Source organism: Empidonax traillii, unplaced genomic scaffold, assembly GCF_003031625.1.
Source record: "Empidonax traillii isolate 1590-97213 ecotype Southwest subspecies unplaced genomic scaffold, ASM303162v1 scaffold429:size503459, whole genome shotgun sequence".
In the NCBI taxonomy this organism is placed as follows: Eukaryota; Metazoa; Chordata; class Aves; order Passeriformes; family Tyrannidae; genus Empidonax; species Empidonax traillii.
This window is the reverse complement of record NW_020955622.1, coordinates 263,429-285,470: the sequence shown is the minus strand read 5'-3', so window position 1 is coordinate 285,470 and position 22,042 is coordinate 263,429. Positions and strand designations below refer to the sequence as shown.

Below are 22,042 nucleotides of genomic sequence, written 5' to 3'. Positions count from 1 at the left end.
CTCTCATTCAAATGAAGGCTTTTTTTTTATTTATTTTTGGCCAATAAATAGAAATTAAGTATTTCTCACACGTTACTGTATCTGAAAGCCTGCTTATATAGAAAGAGACACATTAATGCTTAGGACTATGGACACACCAGGCTCGATTCAGACCACAGGCCCAACTAGCCCTGTCACACCAGCACAGAGTTTCTGCTTCCACAGCAACGTGCAAAACTGAGTGTTGCACCTCCAAGCTTTGTCATAATAACTGAAGATTAGAAATTGATTTATATTCTGGTTTTATAACCCATCTAGAGTACCGAGCAAAGGAATGAGAAGCCAAACCACCTAAGAGTATAAATCACTGATCTCTCCATCCCGTGGCACCACCAGCACTGCCACGACTGCGCTGCAGGCCTTGTGCTTCTCCTGCTTGGCTGGCAGAGCTAGGCCTGGCCTCTCACCTTCTCTCCAACACCTCTCCAAGAGGAACAACCACGAAGCCTCTGGCATCGATGCCACAAGCTGCCAGTGGAGAGCTGTGGGTCTGAGGGTGGAGGAGCAGGTGGGAGAGTGACCGTGAAGCAGCTTTGAAAGCCTTTTTTCCCCCCTTAAATGAACTGGACACAAGGCTACTGCGGTGCAGACCACTCTTTGGGGAGATAAAAACATGCTGAGTTCTGTATGCGAATGGCAGGAGTTTGTTTTCCTTACCGCTAAGGTGAGGGGAGAAACAAGGAGCTCAAGGAAAACACAAGACCTTGATGAAAGTGTTTGTCTACTGCACAGCTGCTGCACCTCAGAATTCCCATCCTGCCTTCTGCAACCTCTTACTCCTCTGAACCGCCCACAGTCAGACTCTGTTCTTCACTAACAAAGCTGCTGTTGTCGCCATCTCAGGCAAGTCAACTCCCTTATGTGCTGCCCACCCCGGACAGCCACATCCATCCCCAGGTCAGGCAAAATGCCTTTGTTTTCCCAAGTCAAAGAGAGCTGAAGGTCTTTTATGGGTTCCTACAGGTTACTTCTCCTCAGGATTCCCAACGCTTTCCCCCAGGCCTTGGGATTGGCAGCAGCAATTAGTTCATGTTCACAAAAGGCCAAGGAACAAAAACTTTGAGGAAGGAGATTAAAGATGGATTAAGGAAGGAAGAGAAAAAAAAAAAAAAAAGGAAAATGTAGAACATTGCTCCAGATCTTGAAATGAATTTCAGATCCCGTTTCCCATGAAAATTCAGCCTCTTAGCACTTCAAGGAGCTCCATCCTCAGTAGCAGAAAGGCATATCTGCTAAATAATGCATGTCCATCACCTGTTCAAAGCAATTCCCAGGTCTCAGGCCTTCTCCTCACTTCCCTGCTTACCCACGAGCTCTGGGCAGACACCTGGCAGGGGAGAGCTTCTCTCCGCTCATCAGCATTCCCAGTTATCCTCTCTAGGTGTTGCAACTGGGACACAGGTGAAAACTGGGGTGGGATCACCCTAGGAGTACCCAGGAAACTCTCCAGCACGAATGTGCTTTGCTGAGCATTCCAGCGCTTTAGGAACGAGATCTCCTTTGCGGCCGAGGTAAACGCCACACAAAATTTCACCGGTAAAAGGTAAAATCAGCGTTAATAATGTACAGCCAGGAAAAGCAAATGTGAGAGGACACACGCATCCCTTACAAGTACCTTTTTTTTTCTTTTTTTTTTCTGCTTAGCTTCAAGGATCTCTCCACAGCACATTCACCAGCAGATGCTGGAGACACGGCAGCTTCCACACCGACTCACGCAGATGGTGCTGCCAGGGTCGACTCTCCTACAAAGGCGACTTGCCTTCCCAACTGAGATACAGTTTCTGCACGTGTGTCCTTTCCCTGAGTCAGAGTCCCATCAAACATAAGTACTACACGGCCAGGGAAATTTCAAAATTCCTGCTAACTCGCTTTTAACGACCATATCAACTCGTAGCTTCCTGCCAACACCATTAACTGCTGTTGAGCAAAGCCATTCCTGAAACGCCCTCTCTTGCTGAACAGACGAAGCCAGAATAATCACCCCTACTCAGGACTAAACAAATCTGCTCAGACAATGTAAACTTGGTCCTTTCCGAGAATAAACACTCTGGAGTTATTCATATATTCCATGCTGGCACAGCCTTTCGCAATTTCAGACCCAGGTATTACACAAGCAAATCAGCAAAGGCACAGGCTCGGGCTCATGGCTGGATGCTAACACAGACTAGACACAAACAACCAGGGCGGTACATTCGGCCAAAATGGTGTGCTAATGCTTGGATTTGCCTGCAGAGCAGGGGGTGTAGGGTTTTTTCGGAGATTACAGAACACCACCTGACGCCTTCAGCAGCGCTCCATCCCCACACACTTGCTTCGAGTTTACACAGAGTGCTAAATATTCAAATTGGGAAACTCATGCATTATACAACTGCACAGAACTTGGCCGCTGTAATTTTACCAGATTAGACCCAAGTGAAGCCGCTCACACAATGGGAGAAGGGAAGCAAATAGGAAGCTCTCTGACATGTAAAAGCGGGGGAGCGAAGGGAAAGGACAAGGAGGGAGAGCAGAGGGTTCAGCAGAAGCAGCTTCTCCCAGCAGATGATCAGTGCACAAAGAGCTGGAATGTGAACGCTCCCGTGTGGGTTGACGAGCAGAGGAGCAGCCACTGGGCACTGCAGGAGGAGCAGAGGAGCTGGGGAAGAGGCAGGGCGTGTGCAGGGAGCCTGGCAGAGACAGGCTGAGAACGCGGAGAGGGAAGACAGGGGTGGAAAATCCTCCGGGGCTATCAGGAAGTAAAAACAAAGAGTAAGGACCAGAAGAGTCGTTTTCATGGCCTGAAAATACACCCGAGAGAAAGCATGTGACTTCCAAGCTCTCAGCGTAAAGCCGTGAAGAACTGAGATCTATGAAAACTGCATATGGAAATGCAACAAGAAAGACGAATTCTGCCCAAACTGCTGTCTGCTCAGGAGAGGCAAAGAGTTCCAACACCAACAGGCAAAACAGGAACGTGGACAAAAAGGAGTTATCCACCCCAAGCCCCTTCTTAGCAAGCCCCAAGTCACCACTTCCTTGCATATCCCTCGATCCTCAAAGGCCGGCTCTGGGTAGCTGTTGCATCAGCAGCAACTAAAGCTCCAAGAAAGGCAGATCAAAATTGCACCGGAATTTCTCCTTTGTGCCATCTCAGGAGGTTTAGGTTTCTTATTTGTTTAAGTCTTTCTGTACCACTGGAACCCTTTTTATAGAGGCAGGTGTAAAAATGCATTTACCACTTTGTTCGGGCTCCGGGTATAGGCTGCATCCATAAAAATGTGAATTTGCAAATGTAAGAACTACCCTGAGGGCAGAACAGCAAGTTTGGTGTTTTGGGGTTTTTTTTGTTGTTTTTCTTTTTTTTTCTTTACAGGATTCTTCCTCGCACACACTACACGTTACTAACAATCTCAGTGAAGGTTCTCAAGGTTGTTTTGGCGGAACACTATTTTTTCCTTCCTTTAACACACTTTCAAAGCCACGTCAGGCGCACGGAAAGTCTATTCTGTTCTGACAGCACCGCTTAGTTTGTCAAGCAAGCAAGGAAAAAACTCCACGCTCCTCGTAGAAGGAGTTAGCTCTGCTGCTCCTAAAAATGCTGTCGTGGTGGCTTCATGGTTTGACACCTAACAAATAGAGAGGACTGCCTTCTAAAATACGAAAATCAACCCTAAGCGTCAGGAGCAAATTCACTTTGTATGAACTTTACATCACCCAGCTCTCTTTACCCATTTCAGTGTGTTCTGTAAATGATAAAAAATAAATTCCTTACTCAAAGGCTTGGCAGTTTGAAGTACCCCATTAGGTTACTTCACTTTGCCATCCACAGCACATGATCTCAACAAGCAGAGCTGTTTATCTGCCTGAGGGAAAGCAGAGATGCGGTTGCATCATGGGTGTTTCTGAGCTGACAGGGCTTTTCCCCGAGGGCTGTTTGGGGAGAGCTGGAAAGAAGAACAGGGAGAAAGCACGGAGAGAAGGGAGAGGAACGGCACAAAATGCAGGTGCAGTGGTGTAACCTCCTGGCCCTTACAGACACACACAGTAACTACAGTTACAACTATTATCCCTCACATTCCTCTGGCAGGGGAAAAGAAAGGAGCCCTCTTGAGCCCAGTGAATTTTAAAAGAGCATTTCGTTTTAGACCCTTCATACCTTTTTAGCTCGACTAGCTAAATGATTGCACTCCCATTTTTGTTGCATTTGATACAGAGTTGCTGCACCAACTTTGACAGGGTACCCTATGTACATACACAATGCTGAAAGCTGAATTTGACAGGCATTTACGTTCGGAAGGAATACATCCCAAATTGGATTCTAATTCTGAAATGGTTCAGATGGCTTAAAGATTAAACTCGAATATAAAATGCAATACGTGTTTGCTGAGAAACTGCACTTAGTCAATACCAGGAAACCTTATAGGACATGCATCATCCCCAAGTTCATATATTATAGTGTCCTCTTTCCTTAGATGTCTCTACAAATCAGCCAATGCCCAGCTTGGATTTGGGACAGCTTGCTTTGAAAAATCAATACAACCCGATAAAAGCCTAAAGCTAAAACCCACTAACGTTCATTTCAGCTTATTCCATTGAATATCAAACTATTACTCTCAGCTTTATCTGACAGAAATCCATCCTTGGGAAGCTCAAAGAAGCAAGGCTCCAGTTTTGGTGCTCGAAGACAAGCTCTCTCCCTGTGCACCAAGGGTGAGTGATCTCAGCTCCAACTTCACCGCCCGATCACTGTGTTTGGTTTCTCATCATTTCGTGAATGTCCTGCCAGGAAACCTTTCTGACTGGAACCGGATCCACAGCAGGACCAAGTATATCCAAAACTGCTGTCGAGTCACAGCCAGAGCCATTCAGGTCAACCTTGGGCTGAGGGAGTTCCCAGATCTTTGATTCTTATCAGAACATCAGGATGCTCAGGGAAAAGAAACAATCATCATCATTATCACCTTGACCTACCAGCACCTTCCAAGTGCAGCGTTATAAACTGGCATTAACCTTCTGTGAGATGCATTATGTAGTGTGATTACTCTGAATTTCCCACCCGACACCTTCCAAACTCTCTCAGCCCATGAAGCGTTAACAAGATCACCACGTCTTCCGAAAGGTAATTTCCCTATAGGTCTGACGAGAACTTTAATCTCGGTGTCATGAGCATTAATTAATTCTATAAACAAAATACAGGTAAAAGAATATTTTAACTCGGAAATTCAATTAAAATATCTCATTATATTCCTCGGCTTCAGCACGTCTGTGTTAAATATTCATATTTTTATTCCCAACATATGAGTAACTCCATGCGTATTAGCAGAGTTTCCTCCATTCTCCTGGAATTCAAGAGGCCATGGGTTTCTACACTTTAGGAAGAAGATGGAGAACGTGGTCCAGCTCTCCATGTACAACAGGGGTTTTTTGTGGAAAGTATTTTAAAGGCTACCCACATCCTCAAGAAGTATATTTACGGAGTTTACATAAAAGAACGCAGTCAAAAATCTGCTGCTACAGCATATTAAAGACCTTTTAGTGCTCCAGAGCAGCTGTGACCTGGTAAAATCTAATTATTTCTCACATGCCCTTTGGAATTCTCCGGGAATACGTAGCGTAATTTCTAAATGATGCCATCAGCACTGGGCTGGCCTTGGAATTAAGCTGAGAGATAGACCATATACATCTTTTATGAGTATCCCACAGATCTATCTTAAGGCTCAGCAACACGGCACAGCGACGTAACCCTGGAATCTGTTCACTAATGCATCTAAGTCAGGCATGAGAAATACCAAATACACAACGTTTTTTTTTGTAAAAACACTGCTCTCATCTTTAAAGAATCTCATTTGAAAGGAAAAAAAAAAAATCCCCAGGATATCTGCAGCGTTTCAAATCGCTGTTCTGTCCCACGTGGCAAGACCTGGGCACGCTGTAGTACCAGTCCTCCCCATGTTTGTATAATACATGTACATATGTATCCACTGCATGCATGTAACATGTTATATATATGCATTAAGAGGTATATGCAACACAGCTGATTATCCTGAGCTGGTCAGGGCACAGCTCACTGCCAGGACTGTCAATACAGACACTTGTACCTTAACCTGAAGTCAATTTGTTATTAGTTCTTACTCTCCTCAGGGAAAGATTAGAATTGAAGTGACACAGAGGAAAAAAAAAAAAATCTCTTTTCCCTCCTTGCCAAGGAAAATCGATCCAGAATTATTTTTTTTTTTCTAATTAGTCGAAGAAAGATAGCAGGTATATAACATTTCAAACACCTAAATGCCAAATACATCAAAAAAATTCCTAACATTCCTCTCGAGAAACAATGAGGTTTGATACTTTCATTTGCTTTTCCTAAAAGTCAAACAACAGGAACTGAAGTATTCAAACTTTGCACAGAAAGTGCAACTATGTGGCAATTTCCATAGGATTTATGGAAGTCAAGTGTTCTGTGAACTTAATGGAGCTCTCCTGTCTTCTGATGGCAGCAAAACGCACAACTGGAGGATAACTGGGATCAGGGAAGACAGTTTTTGGGAGTTTCTCTTCTCCCGGATATCGGCTCCTTGTGCTGGCCAATGCACTGGTCAAAACCATGCAGGAGGTGGCCAAGATCACCTGTGCACTGCTGACAAAGAGAGCAGGACGCTCACGAAGGCAGAGGCTGAGTGCCGTGAAGGAAATCCCGCTCTGATGGAAAATTTAAGGAAAACCCAATGGAAACATCAACTTCATTGGCCAAAGCCAACACTACTTGTGTCCTTGTAAGCCACGAATGATAGGGAATTAGGTTTTAGGAAAAAACACCTGGGGAAGGTATTTTCTAGCTTGCCCTATGACCACCAGTAATTTTTGGTTGTGTTAAGAGGACAGAAAACTTGTTTTTCAAGAAAAAACTCCCTAAGGACGTCAGCCAGGCCCCAACACCCCTCAACTTCAGTCCTGTCGGGCACCACAAGATATCTCCTAGAAAGGGCCGTCCAGGGCTGAGCACAGAACCAGGCAGCTCTTACCCACCCGCTGATCCCAAACAGGACCAAACGTCTCAGGAAAACCCTTCAACACCCCAAAGCTGCCGCCTGCAGCACCTCATGGGCAGGGAGACGCCAGAGGAGCGACAGGAGCGCTCCCGGTCATCCAACTACAGGGGCTGAGGGAATATACGAATTTATTTACATTTAATTATTTATTTCTTTGCTTACTTACTTTTATTTATCTATTTTTCAATATTTTTCAACTCGTGACCCGCACGGGTCCCTGGACCCAATGGCGGTGGAGAACGAGACGAACCGGGGAGGGTCACCAGCCCAAGCCCAACGCCGGGCACCGAAACGGGCGCGGGGGGACGAACCAGGGGAGGGGATGAAGGGGCGCCGCCTCAGCTCCCGCCACGGCCGACAGCGGCACCACCACGACAAAAAGGGGGAATAAAAATTAAAAAAAGGGAGGAGGGGGGCGGAGGAGAAACAAAACTTCAAGGAGGGTCAAGAAGGAACGCTCCCCGGAGCCCCCCGCGCCTCTGAGGCGCCCCGGCCGCCCCAGCCCGCCTCGGCCCGGCCGTGCCGCCGCCTGCCGCGCCCCCTGGCGGCCGCCCCGCTCCCCTCCCCTCCCCTCCCGGCCCCGCCCCCACAGCTGCGGCCCCGCCCCCCGTTGGTGACGCGAGGCCCCGCCCCCCGCGGCTCCGCCGCCGCCGCCGCGACTTGAGGGGCGCGCGCGCCCGGCTCCGTCCGCGGCCGCCCCGCCGGCAGCGCAGAGCCCGCTCCAGGGACAGGGACAGGGACAGGGACAGAGCCAGACACAGATCCAGCGACCGCGCCGGGACACGCTCCCTGCTCACACCGCACCGCTACACAGCACAGCACCGCCACCGCATCGCCCCGCGCCCGCGCCCCGTCCCCAGGTAAGCGCGGCATCACCGCTCTTTCTCCCCGCTCCGCGGGAGCTGCGCGGGTCGCAGAGGTGGAGGGAGAAAGAAGGAGGAGGAAGGAGGTGGAGGAGAGGATGCGGCGGGACGCGGCTCCCGCATCCCACCAGCCGCTTCCCAGCGCTGCAGAGCGAGCCCGCCCGCCCTGCCGGACCCCGCGGAGGCTCTGGCTCTGCCCGCAGCGCTCTCGGGGCGCTCCCCGCGGCGCGGGTGCGGTGCCGGCGCTGCCCCCTCGCCAGAAGGAGCAGCCGCGAACGCGCCCTCCGCGGCGCGGGGGGACCCGCAGGGCAGCGCCGGCTCCCCGCGACGCGGGACCCCCGCGGCGCAGCGCGGATGGACGGGGAAGGGAGGCGGGGGGGGGGGAACCCTCCTGCCCGCAGCCCGCATCTCTCCCCCGGTTTGGAAACTTCCATCCCTCCTTCCACGCATCCCTCCCTGCGTGCTGCCATCTATTTAGGGGGGGAAGAAAAAGGGGGAAAAAAAAAGAAGAAAAAAGCCCCTGCGCAGCGCTGTACCCCCCCCGCACCACAAAGTCTGCGGGCGAGGAGATGGGCAACAAAATGGTTGCACTGGAAGAAGGAATGCAACAGGCCCCGATTCCCGCCCCGACGCCCCACTTTCCGTGGGAAGGAGAGCTGGCTGGTAAATGCCCCTGCCGTTCCATAGGTCCTCGCCTAGTTTTAATCAACTTTTCAGCTGCTTTCGGTGTATTAAGTGGTCGCCTGCCCTCGTAGGAGCTCAGCAAAATTCCGTTTATAGATGGCTCGCAAATAATTAGTTCGCCTCTCGCTCCTGTGCACGATTCATCTCTACGTTGATTCTGACCCCCAAAACCATTTCGCGACTGCTGGATGTGTCAGAACCTTTGTTTTTCACCCATTTCCTCGAACGCAATTAGGAGCTGCAACTTAGTTGCTCAGGCGAAGCCCGCGTCTCTCTCCCTGCATTTCCCAGCGCAGCCGTCCTGCCTCCCAGCATCTGCCATAGCTCTCAGCATCCAGGCACAGCTCTGTGATTTTGGGGTTGGTTGGTTGGGTTGGGTTTTCTTTCTTTTTTTTTTTTTTTTTTGGTTGCTGCTCAGTTTCCAAGCTCATCCCCTCGGTGAATAAAAGCTCAGCTCTTGCACAGACAGCTGCCTCTCTGGCTCAGCCCTGCTCTTTGAGGTCGCCTCAATTTTAATCTCTCCGACCGCAAAGGGGTTTGAGCTCAACCCTGGCACATCCAGGCGAAGTTGAGAGAGGAGCGTTGCGAACGCCAGGGCCAGTGTCTGTGATTAACTAATTCGGGGAATGCTCTTAGCGACGGGTGGTTAATTTGGGCTCAGGGCAAGTCGCTCCCCTTCTGCAAGGGATCAGTTCTGGCCAGTTCGCAGAGTACAGGGGAGTATTTTCTGCACCAGATTCACACCGAAATGCAGAATTACTTTACAATTAAATCTTCAGTCCTGTGAAAGAGCACGGATGCAGCTGAATGCGTTTTCTCATCGCCTCTTAGGGGGGAGAAAAAAAAAAAAGATTCACGCTCTGCATTTCCATGTAAATCGTTTATACTTTTCCTCTGCAGAGCAAGAAGAGGCTCAAAATGTTCAGACTTTAAAAAAACAGTTCATTATCCTGACCCCAATTTCCTTGTCTAAAATATACTGCCCAAAAAAGATAGAAGCATCAATTATGCTCACTATCTATTGCCTGGGGATACGGCGTCTTAATGAACATTTCTTTGAATTAGACTGAAAAATGCATTTGTCAATTCAAGTGCACAAAGACAAGAATTATTTGCCATAGAACAGAAAGATCAGTATGTGTTTTCCTTGTCAATATATGCCACACATTAGGTCATACTTGAGAGGTTTCAGTGCCCTTCCCTCCCTCAAAAGAAAACCCACCCTCAAGTTTCCTTTAATTTATTCCAAGCCCATACAATACAGCCCTGTTTAAGATCAGGTTTCAAATATTTCATAAACAAAAGGTATACCTGGGTTTACAGAAAGCCAATTACCTTAAAATATACCGAGGTTATTCTAATCCTTCTATTCATGCTGCTATCAAGCTTTTCTGTTTTGCCATCCACATTTAATCACTTCTAAAAGCTGTATTTTTTCCTGCCTTCTGTGCTCCTCTGATACACCAGAAAACACTGACAGCCCTTGGCATATATTTAAAATGCTAATTCTCTTTTTTTTTTTCTGGTGCATTTATACCATTTTAACTGGAGAACAACCAGATAAATACTGCAGAGTTAATACAATCAGCATGGGAAATTCTGTAAACTCTGTGAAAGAGTGATTTTTTTTTATTTTTTTTTTTTTAAATTCCCTCCTTTGGAGGCCGCCTCTGTTTTTCTCCACGGGAGACTTTGTTGTAATTAAAGCAGAGAAAACTGGACAACAGCAGAAAAAAACATCTGACTTGTGGCTCTTCAAAAGCACAGGTTTTGTAGCGTGTACCACCCCCCAGTGGGCAAAAAAACTCTGTAGTAAACTCGCAGCGAGCTTCAATCTCCAGAAATAAAGTGGGATACACTTTACAGCAAGGACCGAATAAAGATGAGTTTCTGGCTTGTTGGGATTTAAATTTTTTTTTCCCCCCTTTCTTTTTAATTTCTCCTCTGTCACCGGTAGCTGGAAGTTGTCTGACATTGTGTAAGGCTGGGTGACTAATCCAAGCAAGTGCTGGAGTTTGCGAACTTTGCACCGCAGTTATTTGAAGTGGCTTCAGCTGGGAGATGGCCATCTTTGTGTCCTTCCAGCAGGAAACATGGATGCTAATGGCTAGTTAGCCCTCAAGTTTTTAATTTTGTTTTATGTTTCTTTTTTTTTTTTTTTTTCACTTCATCACTTCAAAGCACAGGAATGCACAGAAGAATTAATATGAGATTGCTCGCATTTATTTTTAATGAGCAGGCAAACACCACTCAGGGCAGGAATCTGGAAAAGTGCTCAGTAAATATATTATATCATCACTAAGTCTGCTCTCTGCCTTTCAGGAGCTGTAAGAATCCTAAATTTTAAAGGAGCGCATTTATTAATCAGGAGATGAGCAAACAGCTGTTTTAGAGGGGAAAGAAACAAAACTAAGTGAAACTCAATCCAGTGTCAGAGTAACGTTTTTACACGTCTGGGGTTCTGTGCCAGGAACTCCCTATCAGGTATAATTCTACCTAAACTTGTCAAGAGAGGGGGAAAAATAGATTTTTTTTTTTCCCCCTTGAAACAATGGCAGCATTTGTTCCCTATTCTTTTATTTAAAGCCTGGGTGAGTTACCTCAGCAGCAGCTCTCAAAAGAAAACCTAGAAGCCATAATTGGCTAAACTCAAAGAGCACTAAAACACGAAGCAGAAAGCCATTGCAGAAGACTCCCCCTCAAAGTGCTTTTTTAACACACAACCTTTGCAGCAGCAGAGGAGTCAAAACAAGAGAGTGAGTGGGAACAGAGTAACAAAAGTCTGGGTCTTCGCAACCCAGCATCTTCAAAACTAAGGCAGGGTTTTAGAAGTAAACTTCAGAAGGGAAAACCACTCTGAGTTCATTTCCATCCTCCACAGCAAATACTGGTTTGGCTGATCTTAGGTGTGGAGTCAAGCCTGCACTCAGGATCCATTCCTAAAGTCAGATTCACTTGCGTTTGAGGGAAGATCACATAAAAATTTGCATTTTTTAAGACACTTGAGTTAGACCTAAAAAGGCAAAAGCCCTATTACATTCCTACTGCACAAGAGAGGGGAGCAACTTTTCTTGCAAGGAAATAAAACCATCTCCAGCAGGAAAAAAAAAAAAAAAATTAAAATGAACCAAATTTCACCAACAGGCAGAGGCACAACCTGACTGCAGGGCTCACTCTCACTTTAACAAACTCCTCTGCATTCTTTCCCCCTCGAAAAGACAGCGAGAGGACCTCCTGCTCGCCCAGCACCAAACAAAAGACTGGGGCACCTTCCTGAAATACGATGATCGTGGAAATTGCAGCTCCTAGACAGGGTGCTTAGAAAGCATTTTGCTGTCACTGTCAACTAACCCTGAGTAATACACTTAAAGAAAACAAAGTATAGGCATTGTTTTAAAGTCCGGATTAGCACGGTGGAACTTCTTTTGAAAAAGAAAACAAGTTGGTGGAGCTGTTTAAGCAGCAGCAATGACCTTTGCAAGCACAAGTGGCATTAGAAGCAGTGGGGAGACTTCACAAGTATTTGGAAAAATAAGCACATTTTGTGTTTCTGATACATTTCAGATTCCAAACAAATACAGAGGCGGCTCTGGAATGGAAGTACACTGATTAGGCAAATTGTTTGGCTTGTCAAGTATGTATATTCTAAAGGTGACTTTAAATGACACTTTTGTTATTTATAACCTAAAAAATACCGAGGGGTTTCCCTTCCCCCTGTTACTTTGATGGTCAGAAGGGAGCCACTGGACTACCAGAGTTCCAGCTGGAGAACACAGAGGTAGATTAGAAATTCAAATAAGCATTTGTGTGACCTCGAGTGAGGCAGGTCTTGATTTTATTCACAGCTGGGAAAGAAAAGATATCTTTGACATCGTTTTTAAGAAAAAAAAAAAAAAAGTATCTCGGCTTGTCAAATATACCAAAACTATTTATTTTGTTATGCCATTGCCTGCCTACAGGACAGGGAGTGCAGCTGGGCTCCAGACCTCAGCATAAATGCCATGTTCTTCTTAGGAACATTTTTTTTCTTGTCTAGCACAAATTACTTTGAACATTTTAAAATGAGGTGCCCCCCCTGCTTGGCTGTGCCAAAGCGATAAGTCCACGTGCAAGGCTCACACATCACCCACTATCTCTGGTAATTCCCTTGCTTTCACACTCCCGGGAAAAGTAATTTAACCATGTGGTTCAGCAAAGTTCAGGAAAACATTCAACTCGTCATTAAAGATAAGCTAAAAAAAAAAAAAAAAGAAAAAACAAAAACAAAGCTGCTGTTCTGATGTTACTTTTGTTACCAAAAAAAAAAAAAAAAGGTGATTTTTTGCATTTAAAAATTGATTTTAGCCCAGACTTTCTAAAACCTGCTCTGTTCAAAAGTAATGGCTCCTTTCAAAACCATGTGTCCATGAAGCCTCCCAGTCTGATGGTGCAGAAACCTGGACACAGTGTCTGTACCAGTGGGGGTCACTTTTCTTTTCATCCCTCCCCGGATCAGCTCTAATGACTTGGTGTCAGGGAATATTTAGAGACAGCTCAAGAAGGGGAAAGTTGGAGCATGGCAGCAGGATTCCCTTCTTCTCTGTAGACAGATCACTGGAGCCTTTGATATGCAAAAACATTGTTTTCAGCTACTGGCTCGAGCTATAAAAGGGAAGTGCGAGATATCAAACAATCAAGACCTGGAGAAAACTATTCTAAGTTTAGAAAAGGGAGTGGGGGGTATAGTCTTAATCCACATTTTTGAAACAGTGTCCTCTTCTCCAAAGAGACCTTTTCTTTTTCCCCCCCCCTCCCTTGTTTTCACGTAATTTTTAGAGAGGAGGGATGAAAAAAGAAAAAAAATTCCAGGAACTTAATGAGCTTTAGTGCTTTCATTTTAATCCTCCACATTACTGCTATTATAATAGTGGCAATAAATGAAGAGATGACTATCAAATGGAGCACAGAGGAAACAGTTTATGTGCTAGAAAGGTAAAACAAATGAAGTTACTTTCTGTGTGTGCATGGATCTAGGTAATAATGTATGCATATACTGGAGCCAACCTTTTACTTAATACTAACAAGTTTTTTACAGCTCGGAGTTCTAAAGGAAATTTATGATTTTAAGTACTTAAAAGTTACTGTAGCCTTCAAAGGCCTATTCAAGGGATTTATATTCCTGCTTCACAATGCCCTTCCAGAAAATGCCTTCTGTCACGATTTCTCATTAGGTCCTAAGAGATACCTTTTTTTTTTTTTGTCTACAGCTGTTAAGCAGCTGCTTATTTCAAAGTTTCAGGAATAGGGGCCTGGCCTTCTTTCCCCAAACACCTCAGTAACACAGCCCGAGAAAAAGGGACCCTGGAAGAATACAGAGCTTTTTGTTCCATTTTGTAATGATTATATAATTTACCCCAATTACATAAGTTACCAATAAACATGCACTGCCTTCTAGTCTAAAATGTGGCCACACAGACTGAGTTTTTTGCCTTGGATAAAGCACGATGTTAAAATATTTATGCCACAGTGGGGGTCTCTCATTCTGAGCTCCTCTTTTTCACTGCACAACTGGCTGAAAACGAGGTGCAGAAAACAAAGCTCAGAGGAGCTGCAGCAGCACAGGAAAGGATTCTTCTCCCTTCCCTCGCTGGGCACTCAAACCATCTCTGAAACGTGGGGCTTTTGCTTTTTTTTTTAAGTTCATGTTTTTTCCTGTGAAAAAAGAGCAGCAGCATCTCTACCTCAGTAATTCTGCATCCCTGCAGATTTCCTGTTGCTGCAGGAGCAGGGACTGATCCGTTCTCGTGACGGACCTGCCGCAAATGGCAAAAGGCAGTTTTAAAAAACTGAGCTTGGGTTGTTTGTGTTTGGGTTGAATATTTTATGAAGGGCCAAAAGCTGCTCTAGTTTTACTCCCAGGAAGAGGCAGCACAGCAAGGCTTACTCAGCACGCTGCTCCTGACGAGCATTTCCAAGGCTTGTGCTGTGGACAGACGTGCAGTCACCAAAGGGAGAAGCGAGGAAACGTTCAGGATTATTTTATTTTGTTTGAAGTTTCATATTTAACCACTTCTATTTCAAACATGCTGCCTGCAGGCTCTCGGGGGACACAGAGTGCTATCTCGCTGGATACTTTCTGCAGTAGTGATAGGGAGAAGCCCAAGTTGAAAAACCCAGTTAAAATTAAGTAAGAACTCTTTAGGAAACATGAACAAACAAAAGAGATAATGATTTTCTTATTTTCTGGAATTTTACAGACTAAACCCACATATGTGTCTCTGTTGCCAAAGAGCTGATGCAGATGCCTGGCCAGTCCCTGACTCCAAATCAGCACGGTGCAAAATGGGAAATGCTCATACAGTACTTTAGCCAAAACACGTCCCCTTTCACCCCGTCCCTCCTGAGCAGTAATTGGCTCCTTTCACTTTTGAAACCAGGGAGAGGATCATCATCATTTCTCTCTATTTACCAGGAGCACAAAGCAAGCAACCATTTCAGCCTCCTCCCAGGAGGCATCACACTGGTCAGCAGGTAGGAAACATCATTTCCCAATACTTTGTTACTCTCTGCCTTTGTTTTCCTACTGAAACAAGGGGAAATACAGTTCCAGCACGAGACTAAGCAGCAATATGTTTGTATTTAGCTGAAATACCAATGTTTGGGGGCAACAAGGTGTGCAAGTCAAAGGTTCAGGGGATGCAACTCTTAGTTCTAGTGCCCACAAGTTGTTACTAATTCCAATTTTTTTTGTTTTTACTTTTGCAGGAAATTAAAGAGTTCGAGGAAAGCTTTCCAAGGGGAGTTTTCTGGGAAGGAAATAGTTTCTTGTGTGTTTGGTTTTTGTTTTGTTTTTTTTCTTTTTTAATGAAGAAGACCACCTAACTTCTCTGTGGTAGAGTAACTTGCCTTCCTGCAGCACGGGAGGAATCCTTTCCCGCATTTACAAACCTGGAGGAAGCTTTAAAAATACAAAAGTCGGAAAACGGTTCTCCCAAAGAGGAGTGGATGTATTGGGATGTAGCTACTGTACAAAGGTCACACTTGGATGGTTGTGGATAGGAAAAAGGACCCTTCCCTGCCCTCCTGAAGAGGCTGCCACCCTTCCAGCCTCAGCATAATGAATGGTTTCCATCACGGGGTGCTGAAGTTGCCTCCTCCGACTGCTCGGCTGCACAGAAGAGTTTGTGAGAGTTACAAAGGAAGTAACTCCTGCTAAAGGCATTAAACCAAACAAAAGGGGCTCTCCATTCACAGACTTCACACGAGGACACACATAGTGGGAAGCTGAAGCTTTTCTACGCCCTGGCCTGGTGTGCTTATGTACCATGATAAATCTTGGTTGGAATGCTCATTGAGCGCCGTGCCAGGAGCCAGGGAACACACACCACCAACAGGGACCATCTGAGTAAACACCTCCAAGGACAGAACTGCTCCATGGAGTAAACCCTGAGAGTGACTGGAGAGACAGACATTCCTTTATTGGATAACCTCAAGCACAAAACTTACTCGTACCTTTAAATACGGTAGGATCAATATTAATTTATTTTCCTTTTCGTGCCTCGGAGAATAAAGTTCAATTAATATATGAACCCACAAGAGGAAAGGTCGTGACACTGCTTAATGCACAGGTCATCTTGCAGGAGTTCTCACAACCCTAATTACAATGGTAATTGAATTATGTTGTCTTAAAAGCTATAAAAATGCTAATCACCTGAGCTCAGTGTACAAACACACTACCGATGCAAAGTACAACCTCAGTCTCAAGAGTTAATTTCTATTATGCTACTAATAAGATGGGAAAACGTGGTTAAACCCGCCAAATAGTCTCTGATTAGTGTGCCGCCTAGTAAAGAAGACTTTTGAGAATGACAAATATTTAAACATGAAATTGAGCATGTAATGAAATGCTTCATCCAGCCAGCCAGAAAGGCAGAGCTCTCTACCCATCGTAACGTTCACCTTTCGAAACACTCCTGGCTTGAGCACCGAGCGAAGGAGGCCACGGGGTTTGGGAGTTGCACAACGTGGCGTGGAGTACTCAGAAGGCCTTGGGAAAAAGGGCTTAGCTGGCCCTTCCTTATTTGCTCTGCCCATCCTGCTTTGCCATTAGGGCTTTTCTTTGGGGCCTCCAAAATAGCTACCGCTGACTTGTGGGTTTGGTAAGGGTTTTATAGTTCACTCGAGGGCTCCTGGGGTAGTTAGCTGGCTTAGGAATTACTTCTTATCTTTCAGATATAGAATGATTTACTTGAACTCTGGTGTGACTCTTAACTCTGTACTTATCTGGTATCTGTGAACAAAGATTGTATGCATGAAATGTGAAGGAATCCTTAAGAAGAGCCTTCCTGCTTAAGCAAAACAACTCACGGATCAGGCATACTCAATTACATTATTTTCAGTCACTTTGCAGAATAACCTATTAAGTTAATTGAATTAGTACAAGATGTGGTAGAATTACTGATGTAAGAAAAAGAAAGCAAAATGTGTCTGTGAGCTTGAATTTTGGTTTAATGTCTGTGTGTGTGTGTGTGTGTATGTGTGTGTTTCAGATATCTTCTGTAATGTTGAATTTTTTTCACTGCAGTTTCTTCCACTGATGATCTGGATAATTTTGTTTGTTTGGTTTTTTTAGATTTGTTGAAGATCAGAACTGTATACAAATCTCATCATTCCTGACCATGATTAGTGTAACCTGGAGCATCTTCCTAGTTTGGACTAAAATAGGGCTGTTACTTGACATGGCACCTTGTTCTGTTAGTGCCAAGCCATGCCCTTCAGTTTGTCGCTGTGATGTGGGTTTCATATATTGTAATGATCGCGATTTGACGTCTATTCCTACAGGAATCCCAGAGGATGCAACCACCCTCTTCCTTCAGAACAATCAAATAAATAATGCTGGGATTCCTTCAGAACTGAAGAACTTGCTTAGGGTGGAAAGAATATATTTATACCACAACAGCCTAGATGAATTCCCCACTAACCTCCCTAAGTATGTTAAGGAACTGCATTTGCAGGAGAACAATATAAGGACCATTACTTATGATTCACTTTCCAAAATTCCTTATCTGGAAGAACTGCATTTGGATGATAATTCCGTTTCCGCCGTTAGCATCGAGGATGGAGCTTTCCGGGACAACATCTATCTCAGGCTCCTTTTCCTCTCCCGAAATCACCTCAGCACCATCCCCTGGGGTTTGCCTAAAACCATAGAAGAGCTGCGCTTGGACGATAATCGCATTTCCACCATTTCTGAGCTGTCCCTCCAAGACCTTACAAACCTAAAACGCCTTGTTTTAGACGGAAATCTCCTGAACAACCACGGACTGGGAGATAAAGTCTTTGTCAATCTGGTCAATCTCACAGAGCTGTCGCTGGTCCGCAACTCCCTCACAGCGGCGCCGGTCAATTTGCCGGGAACGAACCTGAGGAAGCTTTACCTCCAAGAGAACCACATCAACCGCGTGCCACCCAACGCTTTCTCGTACCTGCGGCAGCTGTACCGACTGGACATGTCCAACAACAACCTCAGCAATTTACCTCAGGGCGTCTTCGACGACCTGGACAACATCACCCAGCTCTTCCTGCGCAACAACCCCTGGCACTGCGGGTGCAAGATGAAGTGGGTGCGGGACTGGTTGCAGTCGCTGCCCCTGAAAGTGAACGTGCGCGGGCTGATGTGCCAGGCGCCCGAGAAAGTGCGCGGGATGGCCATCAAGGACCTGAGCGCGGAGCTGTTTGACTGTAAGGACGACGGCGCCATCAGCACCATCCCGATCACCACCACGGTCCCCAACACGCTGTACCCGGCCCAGGGCCACTGGCCGGTGTCCGTGACCAAACAACCCGACGTCAAGACTCCCAACCTGAACAAAAACTACAGAACCACGGCGAGCCCGGTACGCAAAATCATCACCATCTTTGTGAAATCCGTCAGCACGGAGACCATCCACATCTCCTGGAAAGTTGCACTGCCGATGACGGCTCTGAGACTGAGCTGGCTCAAGATGGGCCACAGCCCCGCCTTTGGATCTATAACTGAGACCATAGTCACGGGCGACAGGAGCGACTACTTGCTGACGGCCCTGGAGCCGGAATCGCCGTACCGTGTGTGCATGGTTCCCATGGAAACCAGCAACATCTATCTCTCCGACGAGACGCCCGAGTGCATCGAGACCGAGACGGCCCCCCTCAAGATGTACAACCCCACCACCACCCTCAACCGGGAGCAGGAGAAGGAACCCTACAAAAACTCCAGCCTGCCCCTGGCCGCCATCATCGGCGGCGCGGTGGCGCTGGTGGCCATCGCGCTGCTGGCCCTGGTGTGCTGGTACGTGCACAGGAACGGCTCCCTGTTCTCCCGGAACTGCGCCTACAGCAAGGGACGCCGGAGAAAGGACGACTACGCCGAAGCGGGGACCAAGAAGGACAACTCCATCCTGGAAATCAGGGAGACGTCCTTCCAGATGATACCCATCACCAACGACCAGGTGTCGAAGGAGGAGTTTGTAATACACACCATTTTCCCGCCCAACGGCATGAACCTGTACAAGAACAGCCACAGTGAAAGCAGTAGTAACAGGAGCTACAGAGACAGTGGTATTCCAGATTCAGATCATTCACACTCATGATACTGAGAGGGACACGAAAGACTGCTTGGGGTTTTGTTGGTTTTTTTGGGTTTGTTTTGGTTTTTTAAAAGAAAAACGAGAAAAGACTGACTTAACAGTTGCTGTTCTACTGCAAAACACTGGATTAAAAGACTGACAAAGCAATGTACTGTACATTTGCCATATAATTTATATTTAAGAACTTTTTATTAAAAGTTTCAAATTTCAGGCTACTGCTGCGATTAATGTAGTGGGGATACCTGACCACAATTCTATATTTTAGTATTTTTTAGTAATTTGTACTGTATTTTCCTTGCTAATATTGAAGTTACAGACCATTTAACTTTTGTGTTCTACTGAGTAAGATGACTTGTTGACTGTGAAAGTGAATTTTCTTGCCGTGTTGAGCAGTCAGAACATTCATCTGAGATCCTTGTAAGTGTAAGCACAGGCCATTTTTCACTTTGGTATCAATAAAATAATGTTGAACCTGGGCAAATCAGGAAGATCAAGAAGTGGTTGCAAAAACTCACCGGACTTTCCATGTTGGGTCTATTAAATCTGTAAACCACGACAATATTCAATAAACAAAAATGTGTGTAGTAATGGGCAATATCAGCTGTCTGGATATATATCCATTCAAAAATGGTGAAATCCAATTTAAAAGCAAAAATCCAGGCGATGACATGCGTGAGACTGAAGCGTTTGACACGTGTTAAGAAAATAAAAAATAACTGATCCCTAGAAGAAAACAGTGGAATTCCTAACAAGGAATTTTATAAAACGAGAGGGGGAAGAAAAAACAAAACAAAAAAACCCCCCAAAATAGAGTGCTAGGCTCTACAAACCAAGGGGGTAGATAGAGTTTAGGCGTAGATTTTTGGTTATCAAAGCCAGTGGTCTGTGTATTGCAGCGAAAACAGGGATGGATGCTCACAGGCATTTGGGAGGAAAGGGCAGGGAGAGAGACAACACTTTGAAACTGCTCTGAACAGAGAAAGGGCTGAAAGTGCAGTTTCAGGAGAAGAGAGAGCAGGATGAAAGCCAAGGCAATATAAGCAAGGTCTCAAAAACTGTAGTCCCAAAGGTGAGCAGACAGCTGGGAATGCAGCTCTTCCAAAGCGTGTACAGGTCTGTGTCCAGGACACTGCCTTTACAGTCAGGAATACTGCCCATTACTGTCACAGTTTTCCAGAAATTTCCTTGATAAATCTGTATTTCTTTCTGCCTTCCTGCTGGACTATGAGCTATTTCATGTTTAAACCCCGAGCCGCTCTTTGTTGCCATAATCACTCTGTTTCTTCAACTAAAGAACCAAAGTGCTTTGTACGCCCTTTGGCCAGTCTTGTGTGTGCCTTGATCCAACGCTGCCATGTATCAAGCTTTGAAAAAAAAAAAAACTTAAAGGGAAAAAAAAAAAAAAAGGAAATAATAAAATACCCACTTTTTCATTCGTAACGTACCTATGAAAAATACTGGTCTTATTCGTGAATTAAGGTGAAAAATTAGTTCTAAATCGCGCTGCGCCTCTGCAGTGCGCTGATAAGAAACCCCACTCAGAAGTTACTCTTTTCTGGTCGTGAGCTTCACCTTTTACTGTGTTCAGCTTGACAGCGTTACACTTGAAGGTTTCCTTTAGTATTAACTGCTCAGAAAACAAGTTTTCACGACTGTGAACAGTGTGAAGGATGAAAGGGAAGGAAGACGTGGAGTTACAACCCTTATGAGATGTAATTCTTTTTTTTCAACAGAAACGGCCAATAAGGAGAAAAATACTTAATATTTCAGACAATGTCTGGGACAAGAAGGAATGTACGCCACATGCAATTCAACTGTCAGAGAATTTTAGCAGTGCTTGGCCTGTTTCCCTAAAAGCAGTAAGGGATGGAAGGTGACAAGGACAGCGACAAACACTGAGACTGATGTTTTCAGCCTGCAGATGATTCTCCTGCCAGGGATCCATCTAACAGCACAGACCCGAGACTTCCAGCAGCACACAGCTTTTTTCACGCTCATTTTCCAGATGTGCCCAGGGAAGCTGCTCTCCAAGCTCCCTGTGCCGAGGTGCTGTTGCCTTCCAAAAAGCCTCCTGCAGTTTTTGAGCAGTGGGGGAATCCCAGCAGGAGGATTCCAGCTCTGTGCTTCCCTACTGACCTTACACACAGACCGTGTCTTCACATGGACTGCAGGGAGCTGTTCCTTGCCTGAGCAGCCATTCAGGGGCCCCTCATGTCTGAGACAGGTTTAATGGCAACAGCCACCAGTTCTCTGCCAGCAGTTCTCCAGTAACACAGTTAAATAGGTGCTGCTGGATTTGCAAACTGTTTACATGGAAACCTCTCTCCAGTTTGGGTCCAAGTTGTGGAAAGGGTAAAGCAACACTCAGTGAATACTCTCCCCTCTGAGGTACCTCAGCCAGCGGTGCCTGGTCACGGTACTGACCATCTGTGGTGATGCCACGCATAAAGGGCTATAAAAAAAGCTGGCATTTGAGGAGATAATTGCACGAGAATCTTTGAGCACAGTGACTTCCCATGTGGCACCTCTGCCTGTGAGGCAGCAGGGTGCAAATCCAAACCAACTGCAGCAAATCAGCCCTGTTGTTCCTGCTCCACCTTCCACCAGGAAGAGTGGAAGCCCGGAAGGGATCCTGGAGGGACCCAGGGAACTAGGTCAGGGAGCCACTGTCCTCCTACCACAGGTGATGTCAGTGGAAATAAACGGCACATCCACGTGTGCAAGGACCTTCCTCGGGTTCTACAACACAACACGCACAATTATCAGGATTACTCTGGCAAGTGAAAGATCTGCTTTCAAACTGAACTCCGTATTTTTTCATTTGGAT

The 22,042-nt window shown here is 45.8% G+C and overlaps 2 protein-coding genes across 4 annotated transcripts in view; one reads left to right on the top strand and one right to left on the bottom strand.

Annotated features, from left to right (window-relative positions):
- MACROD2 (mono-ADP ribosylhydrolase 2) overlaps nt 1-22,042 on the bottom strand; it is a gene marked incomplete at its 3' end in the record, with an annotated part of 239,041 nt that overhangs the window by 129,471 nt on the left and 87,528 nt on the right. The gene's annotated exons all lie outside the window — the stretch shown is intronic.
- On the top strand, nt 7,892-19,974 carry FLRT3 (fibronectin leucine rich transmembrane protein 3). 3 transcript variants are annotated; one of them, XM_027894480.1, is made up of 3 exons: nt 7,892-7,924; nt 15,356-16,113; nt 17,223-19,974. In XM_027894480.1, the coding sequence occupies exon 3, from the start codon at nt 17,269-17,271 to the stop codon at nt 19,216-19,218; it is 1,950 nt and encodes a 649-aa protein (XP_027750281.1). In that variant the 5' UTR covers nt 7,892-7,924; nt 15,356-16,113; nt 17,223-17,268; the 3' UTR covers nt 19,219-19,974. The 3 variants fall into 3 exon arrangements, with proteins under 3 accessions (XP_027750281.1, XP_027750283.1, XP_027750282.1); XM_027894482.1 differs by lacking the exons at nt 7,892-7,924; nt 15,356-16,113 and adding an exon at nt 16,120-16,256 and having other exon boundaries at nt 17,432-19,974; XM_027894481.1 differs by lacking the exons at nt 7,892-7,924; nt 15,356-16,113 and adding an exon at nt 16,152-16,256.

Coding starts and splice junctions, on each gene's coding strand:
- FLRT3 (XM_027894480.1), top strand. CDS start 17,269: ATGATTAGTGTAACCTGGAGCATCTTCCTAGTTTGGACTAAAATAGGG.